Source organism: Bos indicus x Bos taurus, chromosome 16, assembly GCF_003369695.1.
Source record: "Bos indicus x Bos taurus breed Angus x Brahman F1 hybrid chromosome 16, Bos_hybrid_MaternalHap_v2.0, whole genome shotgun sequence".
Taxonomy (NCBI): Eukaryota; Metazoa; Chordata; class Mammalia; order Artiodactyla; family Bovidae; genus Bos; species Bos indicus x Bos taurus.
The window spans coordinates 65,189,665-65,206,877 of NC_040091.1; the positions used below are offsets into that span (position 1 = coordinate 65,189,665).

The 17,213-nt window shown below is 41.5% G+C and overlaps 1 protein-coding gene across 1 annotated transcript in view; it reads right to left on the reverse strand.

Annotated features, from left to right (window-relative positions):
• FAM129A (family with sequence similarity 129 member A) overlaps positions 1-17,213 on the reverse strand; it is a 184,147-nt gene that overhangs the window by 86,848 nt on the left and 80,086 nt on the right. The window contains exons 3-5 of the mRNA XM_027565566.1: positions 16,467-16,598; positions 5,616-5,730; positions 1,267-1,434 (exon numbers count right to left, since the gene is read on the reverse strand). Of these exons, the coding sequence (XP_027421367.1) occupies positions 1,267-1,434; positions 5,616-5,730; positions 16,467-16,598 (415 nt within the window). The remainder of the gene's footprint in view (positions 1-1,266; positions 1,435-5,615; positions 5,731-16,466; positions 16,599-17,213) is intronic.

The following is a 17,213-nucleotide window of genomic DNA, read 5'->3' on the forward strand; positions in this document are numbered from 1 at the left end:
CCAAATGACAAACAGCTCAATTATCTGTAACAGAAGGCTTCGTGGAGTCCAGAAAAACCAGTATTCATATCAGCTTTTCAAAAATACCACATACCAGAATGAGCAGTCTTTGTTATTATAGACATAACAGTTAAATCAGTATATAGAGGCAACACGGTCTGCAGCAATGCCACGCCAAGTGTGGTCTGTGAACCAACAGCATCAGCATCCCTTGGCAGTTTGTTAGAAATGCAAAATCAGGGCCCCACCACAGACCCAGTGAACATCTGTAGGTGGAGCCAAAAAATCTGTTCAGCAAGTTTTCCAGGTGATTCTTATGTACCCTGAAGTTTTGAGTAACTAATTCAGAAATAAAAGTGAGAAAAATGAAATGTCATAAGGACTAGGATTTTCTCAGGGACAACTGGTTCATTCTTGACGTCATTGAGATTTTTTAAAAGTCAGGACAGGGGCCTCCCTGGTGGTCCAGTGGTTAAGGATCCACCTTGCAATTCAGGGGACACTGGTTGAATCCCTGGTCTGGGAGGATGCCACATGCCACAGAGTATCTAAGTCCAAGCACCAAAACTACTGAAGCCCATGTGCCTAGAGTCTGTGCTCTGCATCAAGAGAAGCCACCATAGTGAGAAGCCTGCTCACCACAACTAGAGAAAGCCCATGTGCAGTAACGAAGACACAGCCAAAAATAAATAAAATTAAAGTAAATATTAAAAAACCAATCAGGACGGAAGAGGAGGAGGAGGAGGCATTATACTCAGAATCGTATACATGAATATGGTGCTCTGCCTACACGGGCCCTCAGACACCTACTCCACATCCTGCTCCACTGAGGCTCTGCTGCCCTGGGCTTCCCAGATGGCGCTAGTGGTAAAGAACCTGCCTGCCAATGCAGTAGACACAAGAAACAAGGGTTCGATTCCTGGGTCAGGAAGATCCCCTGGAGGAGGAAATGGCAACCCACTGCAGTGTTCTTGCCTGGAGAATCCCAGGGACAGAGGAACCTGGTGGGCTAGAGTCCCTGCTGTTGCACAGAGTCGGACATGACTGAGGATCTACACGCACACACACAGCATACCCTGCCCAGACTAAGCAGCTAGCAAATTGACTGCGCTCTTTGTGTACAAAACCCACACTTCACTCAGCTTCCCTCTCCTTCCCCAAGGCAACACCATCTATGGCTGTTTCAAAAAATCATTCTATAGATGACTGATCAGGCCAACCGAGAAAAGGCAGCCCAGCTGGGACCAGCAGGCAGCCGTGCCGTACCATGATTTAGATGTCTGATGCAGTCACTCAGGAGAGCGCTGAACTTCTTCTGGTCAGCGGCGTCCTGGAAGCAGAAGTAGCCGTGTCTGAGGAAGGGCTGCCACAGGTACACTGGGAATTCCTTGGGCAGGACCACAAAGGGCTGCATGTTCTCCTTCTCATTGGATGCTGAAGAAACATGGAAAACACCAAGACATCTTAAAATATGTATGTCTTATTTAAAATTCCTATTTCAGGCTGTGAGAGCTTACTTCAGGCTGTGAGGCAACCAATGGGCTGAAATGGTGGTATGAAATGTCTTCACAGGGTCGGGGAAAAGGAGAGTCCAGGCTCCCCTCACATCCCGCCACCAGCTTCACCTGCCTCGCTTGAGCAGGTGGCCTCACCTCCGATCCACAGGGACGGCTGAGGCCATCAGACACAATCGAGCTCAGCTTCCTCACCTGGAATGAGCTACAGTCAGAGTAGAGTCTTTCCTCTGCTGCCACTGTGTCCACCTGTTGGACACTCACCCTACAGCTCCCGATTCACCAGGTCTGCTCTCTGCTCTCCACTCTCTTCCCACCCCCACCCCCAATCACTGCCAAACCAGCATTTGCAGCTTTGATGCCATCAACCCTTATTCTCACCCTAAACTTGTTCCTTCTTCACCAGTTCCCAGACCAAACTGCCTGGGTCACTAATGTCATCCTGACTGCCAGCTTATGGCTTCTTCTTTATTACCCACCCTTACAACCTGATCAGGGATTATCTGTTACCCCTTCCTTTGAAAACATTCTCTTCCCTTGACTTCCAGGAGGGTGACCTTCTCCATGCTTTTTAAACATCACTGCCCCTTTTCACTTTTATTGGTTCCTCTGCCCCTTCTCTCCATCTCTCTCTTTAAGTGTTGGTATTTGCCCTGTTCTGCGCTGATTTCTGCCCCATTCTCTACTCTCCCGAGGGAGGTATCATCATCCTTCCTATGACTTTGCAAGTTGCTTCTGCAGTTCATGCTTCTTTTTTCTCCTTTCCCTCTATCATATTTTTGCATAGAAAACTCTCATTCATCCTTCGAAACTCAGTTCAAAAGCCACCTCCTCTGGGATGCCTTTGTTGGCACCACCCTCTGCCACCAGAGACAGAGTAGGGTGCTCCCTACCTTGTCCTCCCAAAATGTAATGGTCTGTGGTTGTGTCTGGTTCCCACACTCAGAGTGAGGGACATAAAGTGAGATAAACCTCCCCCACCTCCAATTAGGGCTTCTCTGGTGGCTCAGAGGTAAAGAATCTACCTGCCAATGCAGGAGACGCAGGTTTGATCCCTGGGTTGGGAAGATCCCCAGGAGAAGGAAATGGCAATCCACTCCAGTATTCTGGCCTGGAGAATCCATGGACAGAGGAACCTGGCAGGCTAGAGTTGGACACGACTGAGCGACTAAACAACAACCACCTCCAATTAATTCTCCCCAGAAGCAGAACCACTGCCCTGGAACTCCTTGAGGGTGGAGGCTCCATCGTACATATCTCTGCATGTTCAACTCATAGCATACAAAGCTAGTAGATGTTGCACTACAGTTTGTTAAATGAATAAATATGTTATGTGGTCCTAGGAAATTTTTAAAGCCTTAAACAATAGAACTTTCAGCCCTTTCTGCAAAATCAATTCCAAGAAATTCAAGTTGAGCCATACAATTACTCAGATCTCCTGTCTAAACTTTATTCCTCTCCATGCATTCCATTTCTATGATATTGCATTCATTTAAATGAGCCCCAGCTTGTTTCTAGAGTTGTGGAAAACAAGCAGAAGGAAAAATGAATTCCGGGCTCCCTGCCCACATAATGGGCACTATCTCAAGGGAAGCAAGGGGAGAGGGACCTACTAAGAGGCAACTGAAAGCACTGGGCATACCAAGAAATGGATCATAACCATGAGGAAAGCTGCAGAACAGACTCCTGCTTCTGGCAAGCTGAGGTTGGTTTAGATATAGAATAGATTTCCTGGGGCATACATGGGAGTTCCATTTCTGAACTTAATAAAGCTGAACATGTTGGGAGCACAATCTTGAGCTCACCAGTCCCAAGCAAAATACCAAGGAATGAATCAGCATACGAATGCCAACAAATGAATAAATGATTGAATACTGTAGCAGAGACCTCCGGCTGTAACACATTTCTATCCTCTCCTCTTCCTAATAACATCCCTGATTTTTAGTTTAGCAAGTGTCTTTATAGACTACAGCCTACATTTCCAGCCTCCACTGCAGTTTGGTTTGCCAACGTCACTAAGTTTTCACCAACAACTGTGTAAGAAGACCAATATTGATAAACCCTTTAGTGCTTTTTCTCAAGTGAAGTTAATTCCTCCAGTCTTTATGGTGCCTCTGTTCTTTTCAATAAAATTAGAATCACACAGCAATCACCGTTTGTGAAACAATACCCCTTGCCCTTTCCAAGATGTCACAATATTGTACAAACAATTCAAAGCAACATTCACCCTTTACGTTGCAAAGCTTTAGCAAGCCCCATGAAATTCACTCCTATTGTCCTCTAGTTATAACTTACTTAACCTCTTACAATAATTTTCCAGACACCATTTTTTCCAGTCTGCATTTTTTCTGAGTTGAGTTACCAGGATATCACAAATGACCTCCTATAGAATATTCTATTTTTAAAACTGAGAAGGCCACAACATACAATTTAAAGAGTCACTGAAAGTTAAAAAAAATAAAGAAAGAAAAAAAGAAAAAAAAATAATAAAACAGAGAGTCACTGAAATACCCATTCTGAAGTTCAGGGTCAAGCGGCAGTAATCATCCAGGCCTTGTTTTTTATTCCTTTTCATTCCTTCTGATTTGATCTCAACAATAAATCAATTAATGCTATTCTCTGCTCTGACTGATTTCATTGGAAAGTTCTTTTAAGAGGTTCTAAAGAGTGGAGTTGGTGACGGACAGGGAGGCCTGGCGTGCTGCGATTCATGGGGTCGCAAAGAGTCGGACACGACTGAGCGACTGAACTGAACTGAACTGAAGAGTCAACATGTTGGTATCCCCATTTCTAGGAGCAGCTCCAGAGCCAAGATAACATGTAAGTAGACATTAAAAGAAAATATAATAATACATATAGTACACATAAAGTGTTGTTTTAGCTTGAATGACTTAGTAAGAGTTTGTTAATCTAGGTTTATGGTTCATGTACTAATCCTGTAATAGTGTTATAAAAACACCACACTAAGCATTCTGCACTGAAATAACAACTGATAAAATTATTTTACATTTTCCCCCATAAATTCCAGTGAAATGATTACACCTATTAATAAGAACCAGGACTCTCTTCAAGAAACTAAGTAATTATTGTGTGCTTTGATTTACACAAAGCCAGATGGAGTTATTACATTATCCACAGCTCATGAATCTCTAGGAAACGCTCTATTTGGTCTGTATATTATCCCTTACACTCTCGGCATGGAAAAAGTGAAATGAATGAGAATGAAAGTATGTTAGAGTTGGTAATAACCTTCTAGATTTTCAATTTCAAGTCCCTAGAGTCGGGAGAAACAGAATTCAAAGAGGGTCAGCAATGGCTAAGGAAAATGCTTGATAAGCATCACAGAACCAGATGAAAATCCAGTCTTCAAATTCTCAGTTCAGCGCTCTTTCTATAGCAGTATTCAGCTATTATTTATAGATATGCTAATTAATGCAATGGTTTTTTTTACACAGTACGTAAGAGTTACCCTAATGCCTAATGCCTACTACAAATATTTTGTTGACTTAGGATATTTTATTGCAAACCATCCTAAAATTAGAAAAATAACGTCTTCTGACAGGTTTTACTGAAAGATGGGATTGTACATTTCACAGACGGGGCCCGACATATTTATTTTTGCTGTCCTGTGTAAAGCTTGCAATATATTCCAAAGCTTCAAGACATCTGACAAACAGTCCATTTTCTATATGCTAGGAACACAGTGACTGACTTGTGTACTACCAAATATGATTTAAAGTAACAGAAGTGGTACAAGGTTTACCTGAATTAGAGAAATTATATCTTCCATTTGCCTATGGAGAATGTGTGTCTAGCCCAGGGTTCCTCAACTGTGGCCTATTGATATTTAATGCCAGATAATTCTTCAATGTCAAAGACAGTTCAGTGCATTGCAGGATATTTAGCAAGAATTACTGGCCTCTATTCATTAAATGTCTATTGCACTTCCTCCCAAGTTGTGATGACCAAAAATATCTCCAGATACAGCCAAATGTCCCTGGAGAGTGAAATCCCCCCACCCTCACCCTTGAGAAGCACTGGTCTAACTAAATAGAACATGTTTAGGAATTTTGTCTTGGGAAGGAATGCTCAGTAACTCACCAATAGGGTCTGGGAAATGCCGATCAGATAATAAATTGTATTCATCTTCTGAGGTTAGCACCTTGCCACCAGCTGGAAGAATTCGGCTTTTAGGGGGAGCTCCTTTCTGGTAGGCCTAAGAAAGGAAAGGCAAAAATGAGTGGACTTTTTCCTCATTGGATTTTTGGGAAATATCAGGAATATTAGAAATAGACAAATCCAGACACCATACACTCAGAGATAGAAATCCCATACTATATCATTGAGTAAGAGCCATTTATACAAAAATTATATTTTGTACCAGAAGCTTCTGTCATAGTAAACATCAGGACTTGCTCTAGGACCAAAAAAGAAAGAAAGTCTCTTAAACTTTTCACTGGCTATGTTCTGGGTGTAGTGATTGGGACAGGGAAGGGCACATGACCTCAGCATGTCCAATCAGAGTGAGTGTTAGGGTCAGCAAGAAAGGTTCTTACACTTTCCCCTGGTTATATCCTGGATGCAGCAATTGGGTCAGGAATGATCACATGATCTGATTCAGTCCAATCATAGTGAGCTTCAGGACTTAGCAAGTGAGGCTGACAAAAAGCCTCAGCTCTGAGAGGAGGTGAGGACAGGACACTGGGCTGCCATCTTGTTACTGTGGAGAAGTCTGAAGGTTTCTGACCATGGAGATTTGGGCCTGGTAAGGAAGCTAGGCTGAATGAAGGCAAAGATTTCAGATGGAAGAAAGAATAAACTGAGTTCTGATATCACTGGAGCCATGAGTCCAACTGCACCTGAAGCTGGGCCTGTGCCCTGGGCATTTTAGGTCAGGATTCAACCAATCCCAGCCCTTTTTTTCCTTTTTATAAATCTTAAAATTTTTTTCCCTTTTTTTTTTTTTAAACTGAAGTATAGTTGATTTCATGGATCACAGCCTTGTCATGGAAAAGAAGCTTGCATAACTCAATAAAGCTAAGAGCTATACTATGCAAGGCCACCCAAGATGGACAGGTCATAGTGGAGAGCTCTAACAAGACGTGGTTCACTGGAGAAGGGAATGGCAAACCACTCCAGTATTCTTGCCATGAGAACCCCATGAACAGTATGAAAAGGCAAAAAACTATGACACCAGAAGATGAAGCCCCAGGTCAGAAGGTGTCCAATATGCTACTGGAGAAGAGTGGAGAAATAACTCCAGAAAGAATGAAGTGGCTGGGCCAAGCAGAAAGGACACTCGGTGTTGGATACATCTGAGAGTGAAAGTGAAATCCAACGCCGTAAAGAACAATATTGCATAGGAACCTGGAATGTTAGGTCCATGAATTAAGGTAAATTGGACATGGTCAAGCAGGAGATAGCAAAAGTGAACACTGATATATTAGGAATCACTGAACTAAAATGGACTGGAATGGGTGAATTTAACTCAGATGACCAGTGTATCTACTACTGTGGGCAAGAATCCCTCAGAAGAAATGGAGTAGCCATCGTAGTCAACAAGAGTCCAAAATGCAGTACTTCAGTGCAATCTCAAAAATGACAGAATGATCTCAGTTCGTTTCCAAGGCAAATCATTCAGCAACACAGTAATCCAAGTCTATGCCCAACCACTAATGCTGGAGAAGATAAATGATTCTATGAAGACCTACAAACCTTGTCAATAACAAAAAAGATTTCCTTTTCATCATAGGGGATTGGGATGCAAAAAGGGAAGTCAAGAGATACCTGGAGTAACAGGCAAGTGTTGCCTTGGAGTACAAAATGAAGCAGAAAGGCTAACAGTTTTGTTGACAGAACACACTGGTCACAGCAAACACCCTCTTCCAACAACAAAAGAGACAACTCTACACATGGACATCAGCAGATGGTCAATACCAAAATCAGACTGATTATATTCTTTGCAGCTGGAGATGGAGAAGCTCTATACAGTCAGCAAAAGAAAGACCTGGAGCTAACTGTGGCTTAGGTCATAAACTCCTTGCTGCAAAATTTAGGGTTAAATTGAAGAAACTAGAGAAAACCACTTGACCATTCAGGTATGACCTAAATTAAATCCTTTACGATCATACAGTGGAGGTGACAAAGAGATTAAATCTGGCAGACAGAGTGCCTGAAGAAATATAAAGAGAGGTTCATAACATTGTACAGGAGGCAGTGACTAAAGCCATTCCAAAGAAAGAGAAATGTCAGAAGACAAAATAGTTGTCTGAGGAGGCCTTACAAATAGCTGAGAAGAGAAGAGAAGTGAAAGGCAAGGGGAAAAGGGAAAAACATACCCAACTGAATGCAGAGTTCCAGAGAATAACAAGGAGAGATAAGAAGGCCTTCTTACATGAACAGTGCAAAGAAATAGATGAAAACAATAGAATGGGAAAGACTAGAGATCTTGTCAAAAAAACTGGAGATATCAAGGGAGCATTTCAAGCAAGGATGGACACGATAAAGGACAGAAATGGCAAGGACCTAACAGAAGCAGAAGATATTAAGAAGCAGTGGCAGGAATACACAGAAGAACTACACAATAACAATCTTAATGACCTGGATAAGCATGATGGTCTGGTCACTCATCTAGAGCCAGACATCCTGGAGTGTAAAGTAACGTGGGCCTTAAGAAGCATTACTAATAACAAAGCTAGTGGAGGTGATGGAATTCCAGCTGAGCTATTTCAAATCCTAAAAGATGATGCTGTTAAAGTGCTGCAATCAGTATGTCAGCAAATATGGAAAACTCAGCAGTGGCCACTGGACTGGAAAAGGACAGATTTCATTCCAACCCCAAAAAAAGGCAATGCCAAAGAATGCTCAAATTACTGCACAATTGTGCTCATGTCACGAGCTAGTAAGGTTATGCTCAAAATCCTTCAAGTTCAGCTTCAGCAGTAAATGAACTGAGAACTTCCAGATTTACAAGGTGGGTTTTAAAAAGGCAGAGGAACCAGAGATCAAATTGCTAACATTCAATGGATAATAGAAAAAGCCAGAAAATTCCAGAAAAATATCTACTTCTGCTTCATTGACTATGCTTTGGTTGTATGGGTCACAGCAAAATGTGGAAAATTCTTCAAGAGATGGGAATACCAGACCACCTGACCTGCTTCCTGAGAAATCTGTATGCAGGTCAGGAAGCAACACTTAAAACTGGACATGGAACAATGGACTGGTTCCAAATTGGGAAAGGAGTACAAGAAGGTTGTATATTGTCACCCTGCTTATTTAACTTATATTCAGAGTACACCCTGTGAAATGCCAAGCCAGATGAAGCACAAGCTGGAATCAAGATTGCCGGGAGAAATATCAGTAACCTCAGATATGCAGATGATGCCACTCTATGGCATAAAGTGAAGAGGGACTAAAGAGCCTTTAATGAAGGTGAAACAAAAGAGTGAAAAAGTGGATTTGAAACTCAACCTTCAAAAAACTAAGATCATAGCATCTGGTCTCATTATTTCATGGCAAATATTAATAAAGAGGGGGAAGTGGAAGCAGTGACTGATTTTATTTTCCTGAGCTCCAAAATCACTGCAGACTGTGACTGCAATCATGAAATTCAAAGACGCTTGCTCCTTCAAAGGAAAGTTACGACAAACCTAGACAGCATATTCAAAAGCAGAGACACCACTTTGCTGACAAAGGTCTGCATAGTCAAAGCTATTGTTTTTCCAATAGTAAAGTACAGATGTGAGAACTGGATCATAAAGAAGGCTGAACACTGAAGAATTCATGCTTTCAAATTATGGTGCTGGAGAAGACTTTTGAGAGTCCCTTGAACTGCAAGCAGATAAAACAGTCAATCCTAAAGAAAATTAACCCTGAATATTCACTGGAATAAACCACTGAATACACTACTTCAGTATTCTTGCCTTGAGAATCCCATGAACAGTATGAAAAGGCAAAATGATAGGATACTGAAAGAGGAACTCCCCGGGTCAGTAGGTACCCAAATATGCTACTGGAGATCAGTGGAGAAATAAGTCCAGAAAGAATGAAGGGATGGAGCCAAAGCAAAAATAATACCCAGTTGTGGATGTGACTGGTGATGGAAGCAAGGTCCAATGCTGTAAAGAGCAATATTGCATAGGAACCTGGAATGTCAGGTCCATGAATCAAGGCAAATTGGAAGTGGTCAAACAGGAGATGGCAAGAGTGAACGTCGACATTCTAGGAATCAGTGAACTAAGATGGACTGGAATGGGTGAATTTAACTCAGATGACCATTATATCTACTACTGTGGGCAGGAATCCCTTAGAAGAAATGGAGTAGCCATCATGGTCAACAAAAGAGTCCGAAATGCAGTACTTGGATGCAATCTCAAAAATGACAGAATGATCTCTGTTCGTTTCCAAGGCAAACCATTCAATATCACAGTAATCCAAGCCTTTGCCCCAACCAGTAACGCTGAAGAAGCTGAAGTTGAACGGTTCTATGAAGACCTATAAGACCTTTTAGAACTAACACCCAAAAAAGATGTCCTTTTCATTCTAGGGTACTGGAATGCAAAAGTAGGAAGTCAAGAAACACCTGGAGGAACAGGAAAATTTGGCCTTGGAATACGGAATGAAGCAGAGCAAAGGCTAATGGAGTTTTGCCAAGACAACACACTGGTCATAGCAAACACCCTCTTCCAACAACATAAGAGAAGACTCTACACATGAACAACACCAGATGGTCAACACCGAAATCAGATTGATTATATTCTTTGCAGCCAAAGATGGAGAAGCTCTATACAGTCAGCAAAAACAAGCCCTGGAGCTGACTGTAGCTCAGATCATGAACTCCTTATTGCCAAATTCAGACTTAAATTGAAGAAAGTAGAGAAAACCACTAGACCATTCAGGTATGACCTAAATCAAATCCCTTATGATTATACAGTGGAAGTGAGAAATAGATTTAAGGGCCTAGATCTGACAGAGTGCCTGATGAACTATGGACGGAGGTTCATGACATTGTACAGGAGACAGGGATCAAGACCATCCCTATGGAAAAGAAATGGAAAAAAGCAAAATGGCTGTCTGGGGAGGCCTTACAAATAGCTGTGAAAAGAAGAGAAGCGAAAAGCAAAGGAGAAAAGGAAAGATATAAGCATCTGAATGCAGAGTTCCAAAGAATAGTAAGGAGAGATAAGAAAGCCTTCCTCAGCGATCAATGCAAAGAAATAGAGGAAAACAACAGAATGGGAAAGACTAGAGATCTCTTCAAGAAGATTAGAGATACCAAGGGAATATTTCATGCAAAGATGGGCTCGATAAAGGACAGAAATGGTATGGACCTCACAGAAGCAGAAGATATTAAGAAGAGGTGGCAAGAATACACAGAATAACTGTACAAAAAAGATCTTCACAACCCATATAATCACGATGGTGTGATCACTCACCTAGAGCCAGACATCCTGGAATGTGAAGTCGAGTGGGCCTTAGAAAGCATCACTACGAACAAAGCCAGTGGAGGTGATAGAATTCCAGTTGAGCTATTCCAAATCCTGAAAGATGATGCTGTGAAAGTGCTGCACTCAATATGCCAGCAAATTTGGAAAACTCAGCAGTGGCCACAGGACTGGAAAAAGTCAGTTTTCATTCCAATCCCAAAGAAAGGCAATGCCAAAGAATGCTCAAACTACCACACAACTGCACTCATCTCACATTCTAGTAAAGTAATGCTCAAAATTCTCCAAGCCAGGCTTTAGCAATATGTGAACCGTGAACTTCCAGATGTTCAAGCTAGTTTTAGAAAAGGTAGAGGAATCAGAGATCAAATTGCCAACATCCACTGGGTCATCAAAAAAGCAAGAGAGTTCCAGGAAAACATCTATTTCTGCTTTATTGACTATGCCAAAGCCTTTGACTGTGTGGATCACAATAAACTGGAAAACTCTGAAAGTGATGGGAATACCAGACCACCTGACCTGCCTCTTGAGAAACCTATATGCAGGTCAGGAAGCAACAGTTAGAACTGGACATGGAACAACAGACTGGTTCCAAATAGGAAAAGGAGTACGTAAAGGCTGTATATTGTCACCCTACTTATTTAACTTCTATGCAGAGTACATCATGAGAAACGCTGGGCTGGAAGAAGCACAAGCTGGAATCAAGATTGCCGGGAAAAATATCAATAACCTCAGATATGCAGATGACACCACCCTTATGGCAGAAAGTGAAGAGGAACTAAAAAGCCTCTTGATGAAAGTGAAAAAGGAGAGTGAAAAAGTTGGCTTAAATCTCAACATTCGGAAAACTAAGATCATGGCATCTGGTCCCATCACTTCATGGGAAATAGATGGGGAAACAGTGGAAACAGTGTCAGACTTTATTTTGGGGGGCCCCAAAATCACTGCAGATGGTGACTGCAGCCATGAAATTAAAAGACGCTTACTCCTTGGAAGGAAAGTTATGACCAACCTAGACAGCATATTAAAAAGCAGAGACATTACTTTGCCAACAAAGGTCTGTCTATTCAAGGCTATGGTTTTTCCAGTGGTCATGTATGGATGTGAGAGTTGGACTGTGAAGAAAGCTGAGCACCAATGAATTGATGCTTTTGAACTGTGGTGTTTGAGAAGACTCTTGAGAGTCCCTTGGACTGCAAGGAGATCCAACCAGTCCATCCTAAAGGAGATCAGTCCTGGGTGTTCATTGGAAGGACTTATGCTAAAGCTGAAACTCCAATACTTTGGCCACCTCATGTGAAGAGTTGACTCATTTGAAAAGACCCTGATGCTGGGAGGGATTGGGGGCAGGAGGAGAAGGGGATGACAGAAGATGAGATGGCTGGATGACATCACTGACTCTATGGACATGAGTTTGAGTGAACTCCAGGAGTTGGTGATGGACAGGGAGGCCTGGCGTGCTGCAATTCATGGGGTCACAAAGAGTCAGACTCGACTGAGTGACTGAACTGAACTGATTCACTGGAAGGACTGATACTGAAGCTGAAACTCCAGTACCTTGGCCATCTGATACTAAGAGCCAGCTCATTGGAAAAGACCTTGATGATGGGAACGATTTAGGGAAAATGAGAAGGGGGCGGCAGAGGATGAGATGGTTAGATAGCATCACCAACTCAGTGGACATGAATTTGAGACAACTCTGGGAGACAGTAGAGAATAGAGGAGCCTGGTGTGCTACAGTCCATGGGGTCACAAAGAGTTGAAGAGACCGTCTTTTCTCCACTTTCTTTCCTCCTTTGTTGAAGATTAATTGATCGTAGTGTGTGGGTTTATTTCTGGGCTCTCTATTCTATTCCATTGACCCATATGTTTGTTTTTGTGCAATAACATGCTGTTTTGATTAATGTTGCTTTTTTTTTGCAAGATCATAGGACCAGCTCTAGACTAGAGCAATTGCTTCAGTCAGGGTAGAGCTTTACTTGACCTGACATGGGTCATGGTGCCTCCCGGAGCTAAGGTGAAAAAAATGTTTACATACTTGCTACTTGTGGGTACTTCAGTACTTTTGTGTAATGGTCACAAGATGATAAATCAGAGTCCCTAATCTCAGGGAGATTCACTGTAGATACGTCTCAAAGGAGAGAAATGTAATCTCAGTAACTTCTAGAAATTCAGCACTACACTTATCATTTCAGATGCTAGCACCTGAATCATTCTAATAACCACAAGAATGATGACACATACAGATATTTACAGCACAAAATACTTGGAGACTGATGACTAATGAGACTGTGGGACATGCAGGTGCAATTATGGCTGCTAAGGATTTTTACCAAAAGCATAAAAAGGTAACAATGATAAAATATGCTACCACTTGCCCTCATACATGAGGCTGTTTTTCAGTAAAATGGTTTGCTGCTAAGTTGCTTCAGTCATGTCCGACTCTGTGCGACCCCATAGACGGGAGCCCAACAGGTTCCCCCATCCCTGGGATTCTCCAGGCAAGAATACTGGAGTGCGTTGCCATTTCCTTCTCCAACTCATGAAAGTGAAAAGTGAAAGTGAAGTCGCTCAGTCGTGTCCGACTCCTAGTGACCCGATGGACTGCAGCCTACCAGGCTCCTTCATCCATGGGATTTTCCAGGCAAGAGTACTGGCGTGGGGTGCCATTGTCTTCTCCAAAATGGTTTAGGATGGAATTATAATATCATGACATATGAACAATTCTGGTCAGCAGACAAAACGTTCTACTGTTTGGGAAACATAACAGAATTGCAAAGCATCATGAAAGCAGTGAAGTAGTTGGTTAAACAGATATACTCATGGAGACATACAGATAAGATAAAATGTAAGTATATGCTCTGATGGGAGGGCATAAGTCAAGGGAAATTTGTGAGACTAACAAGCTACAACCAAGTTGAGAACTGAAACCATAAAACTGTGGGACCTAAAGTCTGGCATGGTGGTTCTCTTGGGAATACCTAAAATAATGTTAATAATGGCTACAAAATCAGAGTAGCAATAACATATTCTGCATCAATAAGATAGTGGTTGAAGAAACCCAAACAAAACAAACTCCTGTGTGTCTAAGAAGGCTGTTTTCATTTTTGTAATAACCACTAATCAAGTGCTCAAGCATATCAGGACCCACAGCAAAAGAGACAAGAATTGAAAACGGTGTGATTTGGAGAAAGTTTAGGAACAGTTTGATTCAGACTGGCCTCAAATCTGAACTGTGTTATCTAATCTAGGTTTTTAAAAACATTATATGTTATATTATTTAACCCTCAAAACAGCATTGTGAATTAGACATTATCTCCATTTTATCAATGAGAAAAGTGAAACTCAAAGAGGTTAAATAACTTGTCAATGACCCAGTGGTGAGAAGGTGATGAAATCCAGCCCCAGGAATCAGGAACTGAGAATGAAAATAAGAATGCTCATTTTTTTTCCCTGTTCAATTACCAGCCAAGACTGGATTCTTGATAAAAGAATTGGTAATTTATAGATAGTTAATTTATAACTTTTAGGTGTAAGGTGTTTTTTTTTTTTTTTTTTTGCTGTACTGTGTTACATACAGGATCTTAGTTTCCTGAACAGGGATTGAACCCATGGCTCCTGCAGTCCTACGGTGGAAGCCTGGAGTCCTAACCACTGGACCGCTCAGGAATTCCATCTTAGGTGTAATTAAAAAAAAAAATCCTTTTGTAATTAATAAACAGGATATCATTAAAACTTTGAGGGACTATGGCACACTGCATGGGCATTTTTTCCAAGTTAAAAAAAAAATTGGTTATTACCAAACTCAGTGACCATATCTTAGCAACCAGAACAAGTTTTCTTGAAAATGATGAGCAAAGCAAATAAAGCAATATAGTTCATAAACTGTAAGCTAAGGGAGCAAGTTTTAACCTTAAAATGAAAAAGGGAAAAAAAAAATTTTTGATTCAAAATGAAACTTCAGTTAGTGCCAAATGTGATGAAAACCTTAATAAATACAAGAGTGAGTTCATGAGTGTTTCCTCCACATCAGCTAGTTGTCATATCAACAACTGGTCTACATTGGGCTCTGCTAACACTTGGCCATATGCTAAGGGCTTCAGTGCGTTCATGTGTTTATCCTCACAACAACATAGTGATGAAAGAATCATGCTTACCACTTTACAGATGAGAAAACTAAGGTTCACGGAGATTAATAACTTATGCAAGGACACATATATCTAGAAACTGGTTCAAAGTGCAAAATATTAACCATTACGCTACACTGCCCCTTCTTAAGCTTCCCTGAGAGGATGATGTAGTGGGACACATGAAATATAAAGTGATTTGTTGTAATTATCATTATTATTTGCACTGTTGATCATTTGCCTCAAAGAGCAAATCAAATGTTGAATAAAATCCTAAAATAGAGAAACCAAAGAAGCTATTTACTTAATGAAGGTTAGAAAGAGTTAGACTACTCCAGAAAGTGGTATGAATATGCCTGGGAAGTGGCATAATATGTCTGTATTCTATGTTATTTCTGTTTTCCATCAGAAATGGGAAGGAAACATATTGTCAGCCTGAAGCCTCTTCCTAACGGTTTAGCATCAGAGGTGATTACTCAAGAGTATCTGTAGAGCATGTCTTGACCAGTTTTGAACTTAGAGTCAAGAAAGTAGAGTTTTAAATTGGTTACTGTCTTTAATCTATAAATAGTCACTATTCATTTCAAAGGGAACTCGAGAATCTGTTGACTGACTCTCTGAATATGTGTACCCTATGGGATCTAGAAGGAATCAGCGGGATCATTCAGCCTCACACTCTAGTTTAATGGAGGCCAGAGCTCAACTTTAGTTTTCCCAATTCTCTGCCCGGTGTTCTTTCATCTATACCACATTACCACCCTTGATGGGGAAAGACATGGGAGCCAATAAAATCTGAGGTCCTCTCAGGTGCTAGGCACTTTACATAAGTTACCTCACTTTCTCCACATTTTACAAACAAGGAAAAGAATGAGAGAAGCAGGGAAAAGCTAATGAAAAAAGTCTGTAAGTATAAATGGAATAAAGTGTGTGAAATGTTCTGAATTTTTAGGAACCCATGCAAATCCAAACACAATCTTAATAAACAATTCTTCAGCGACACAGGAGGCTTAAGACTGGGAAGACGCAGAGACACAGAGCAGAGAGGGAGAGCTGTCGGAGGTGGCTGGGACAGACTTCTAAGCCCGGTGATTATAGGGAAAGGTTCCTGCACTTGTCACTCAGTAGAACCTTCCATATTCACACTCACTAGTAATTACTTGCTCAAAGTCTGTCTCGCCCACCAGACTGCAAGCATCTGTGTGCTCTACAGCGATACGCCTAGAACCTACTGTAACCCACAGTAAGGATCTGTTGACAGAAATAAATACCTGAATCCATTAGTGCTCATTGAATCAGTCAGTCTCAAGGAATAGGGCATGCCAGTCAACCCAGACAACATTTAAGAGCACTGCAAGAGCCAGCAGCAACGAGGAACGTCTTACCTCTCTGTTCTCGTAGCTTTCCACAGCAAAGTCATTTTTAACCACAACGTATCTCTCTTTCCATTTCTTTATGTCTTCAGCAAACTGTAACAGTTCTCCTTCATACAAAACAGTTCCAGGCTCAAGCAGCGGCTTAAAGAAGATGAATACAATTAACCATGACGACAAAAGAGGGCATATATCCACTGTCTATTCACGGTATTTCAAGGAATATTTTTGGAAACTATCTTGTGCTGAGATACTCGGGAAATTGTTTCCCCCACTTCCCTCCACATTTCCCATTCCTACTTCTCCTGACCAAATGCAACTATTTGTCTTCTTGATAACTTTGTGATCTGCATTCCCTCCATTATCCTCCAAGAACAGAAGCATATGGAGAAGGGATTATAGTAGCAAGGTTACGCCTTGCATATGCGTGGTACTTAATGAATTCTTCATACACTCTGTGCAAGAGAGGGAGACAGGGGGTTAGCTCTAAGTTGTGAACATCTATCCCAGCATCCTGAATATGCCTCAGGGTTAATTCCTGAAAAAACAGGGGCGTTCACAGGCTGTTCCCCTATTTGTCAACCTTCAGTGGCTGCTCAATAGTTTGTGCTCAGGGGTTTTCCCAAATGCAAAGCTCTGGGGACCCAGGCTATAAAACTTCACCTACCTCCAAGCTCCTCAAAGAGATCATGCTTGCTCTCTGGTTAAAGAACAAGCAGGCAAGGCAGCAAACCTTCATTCTACTTCTTCAATTTAAAG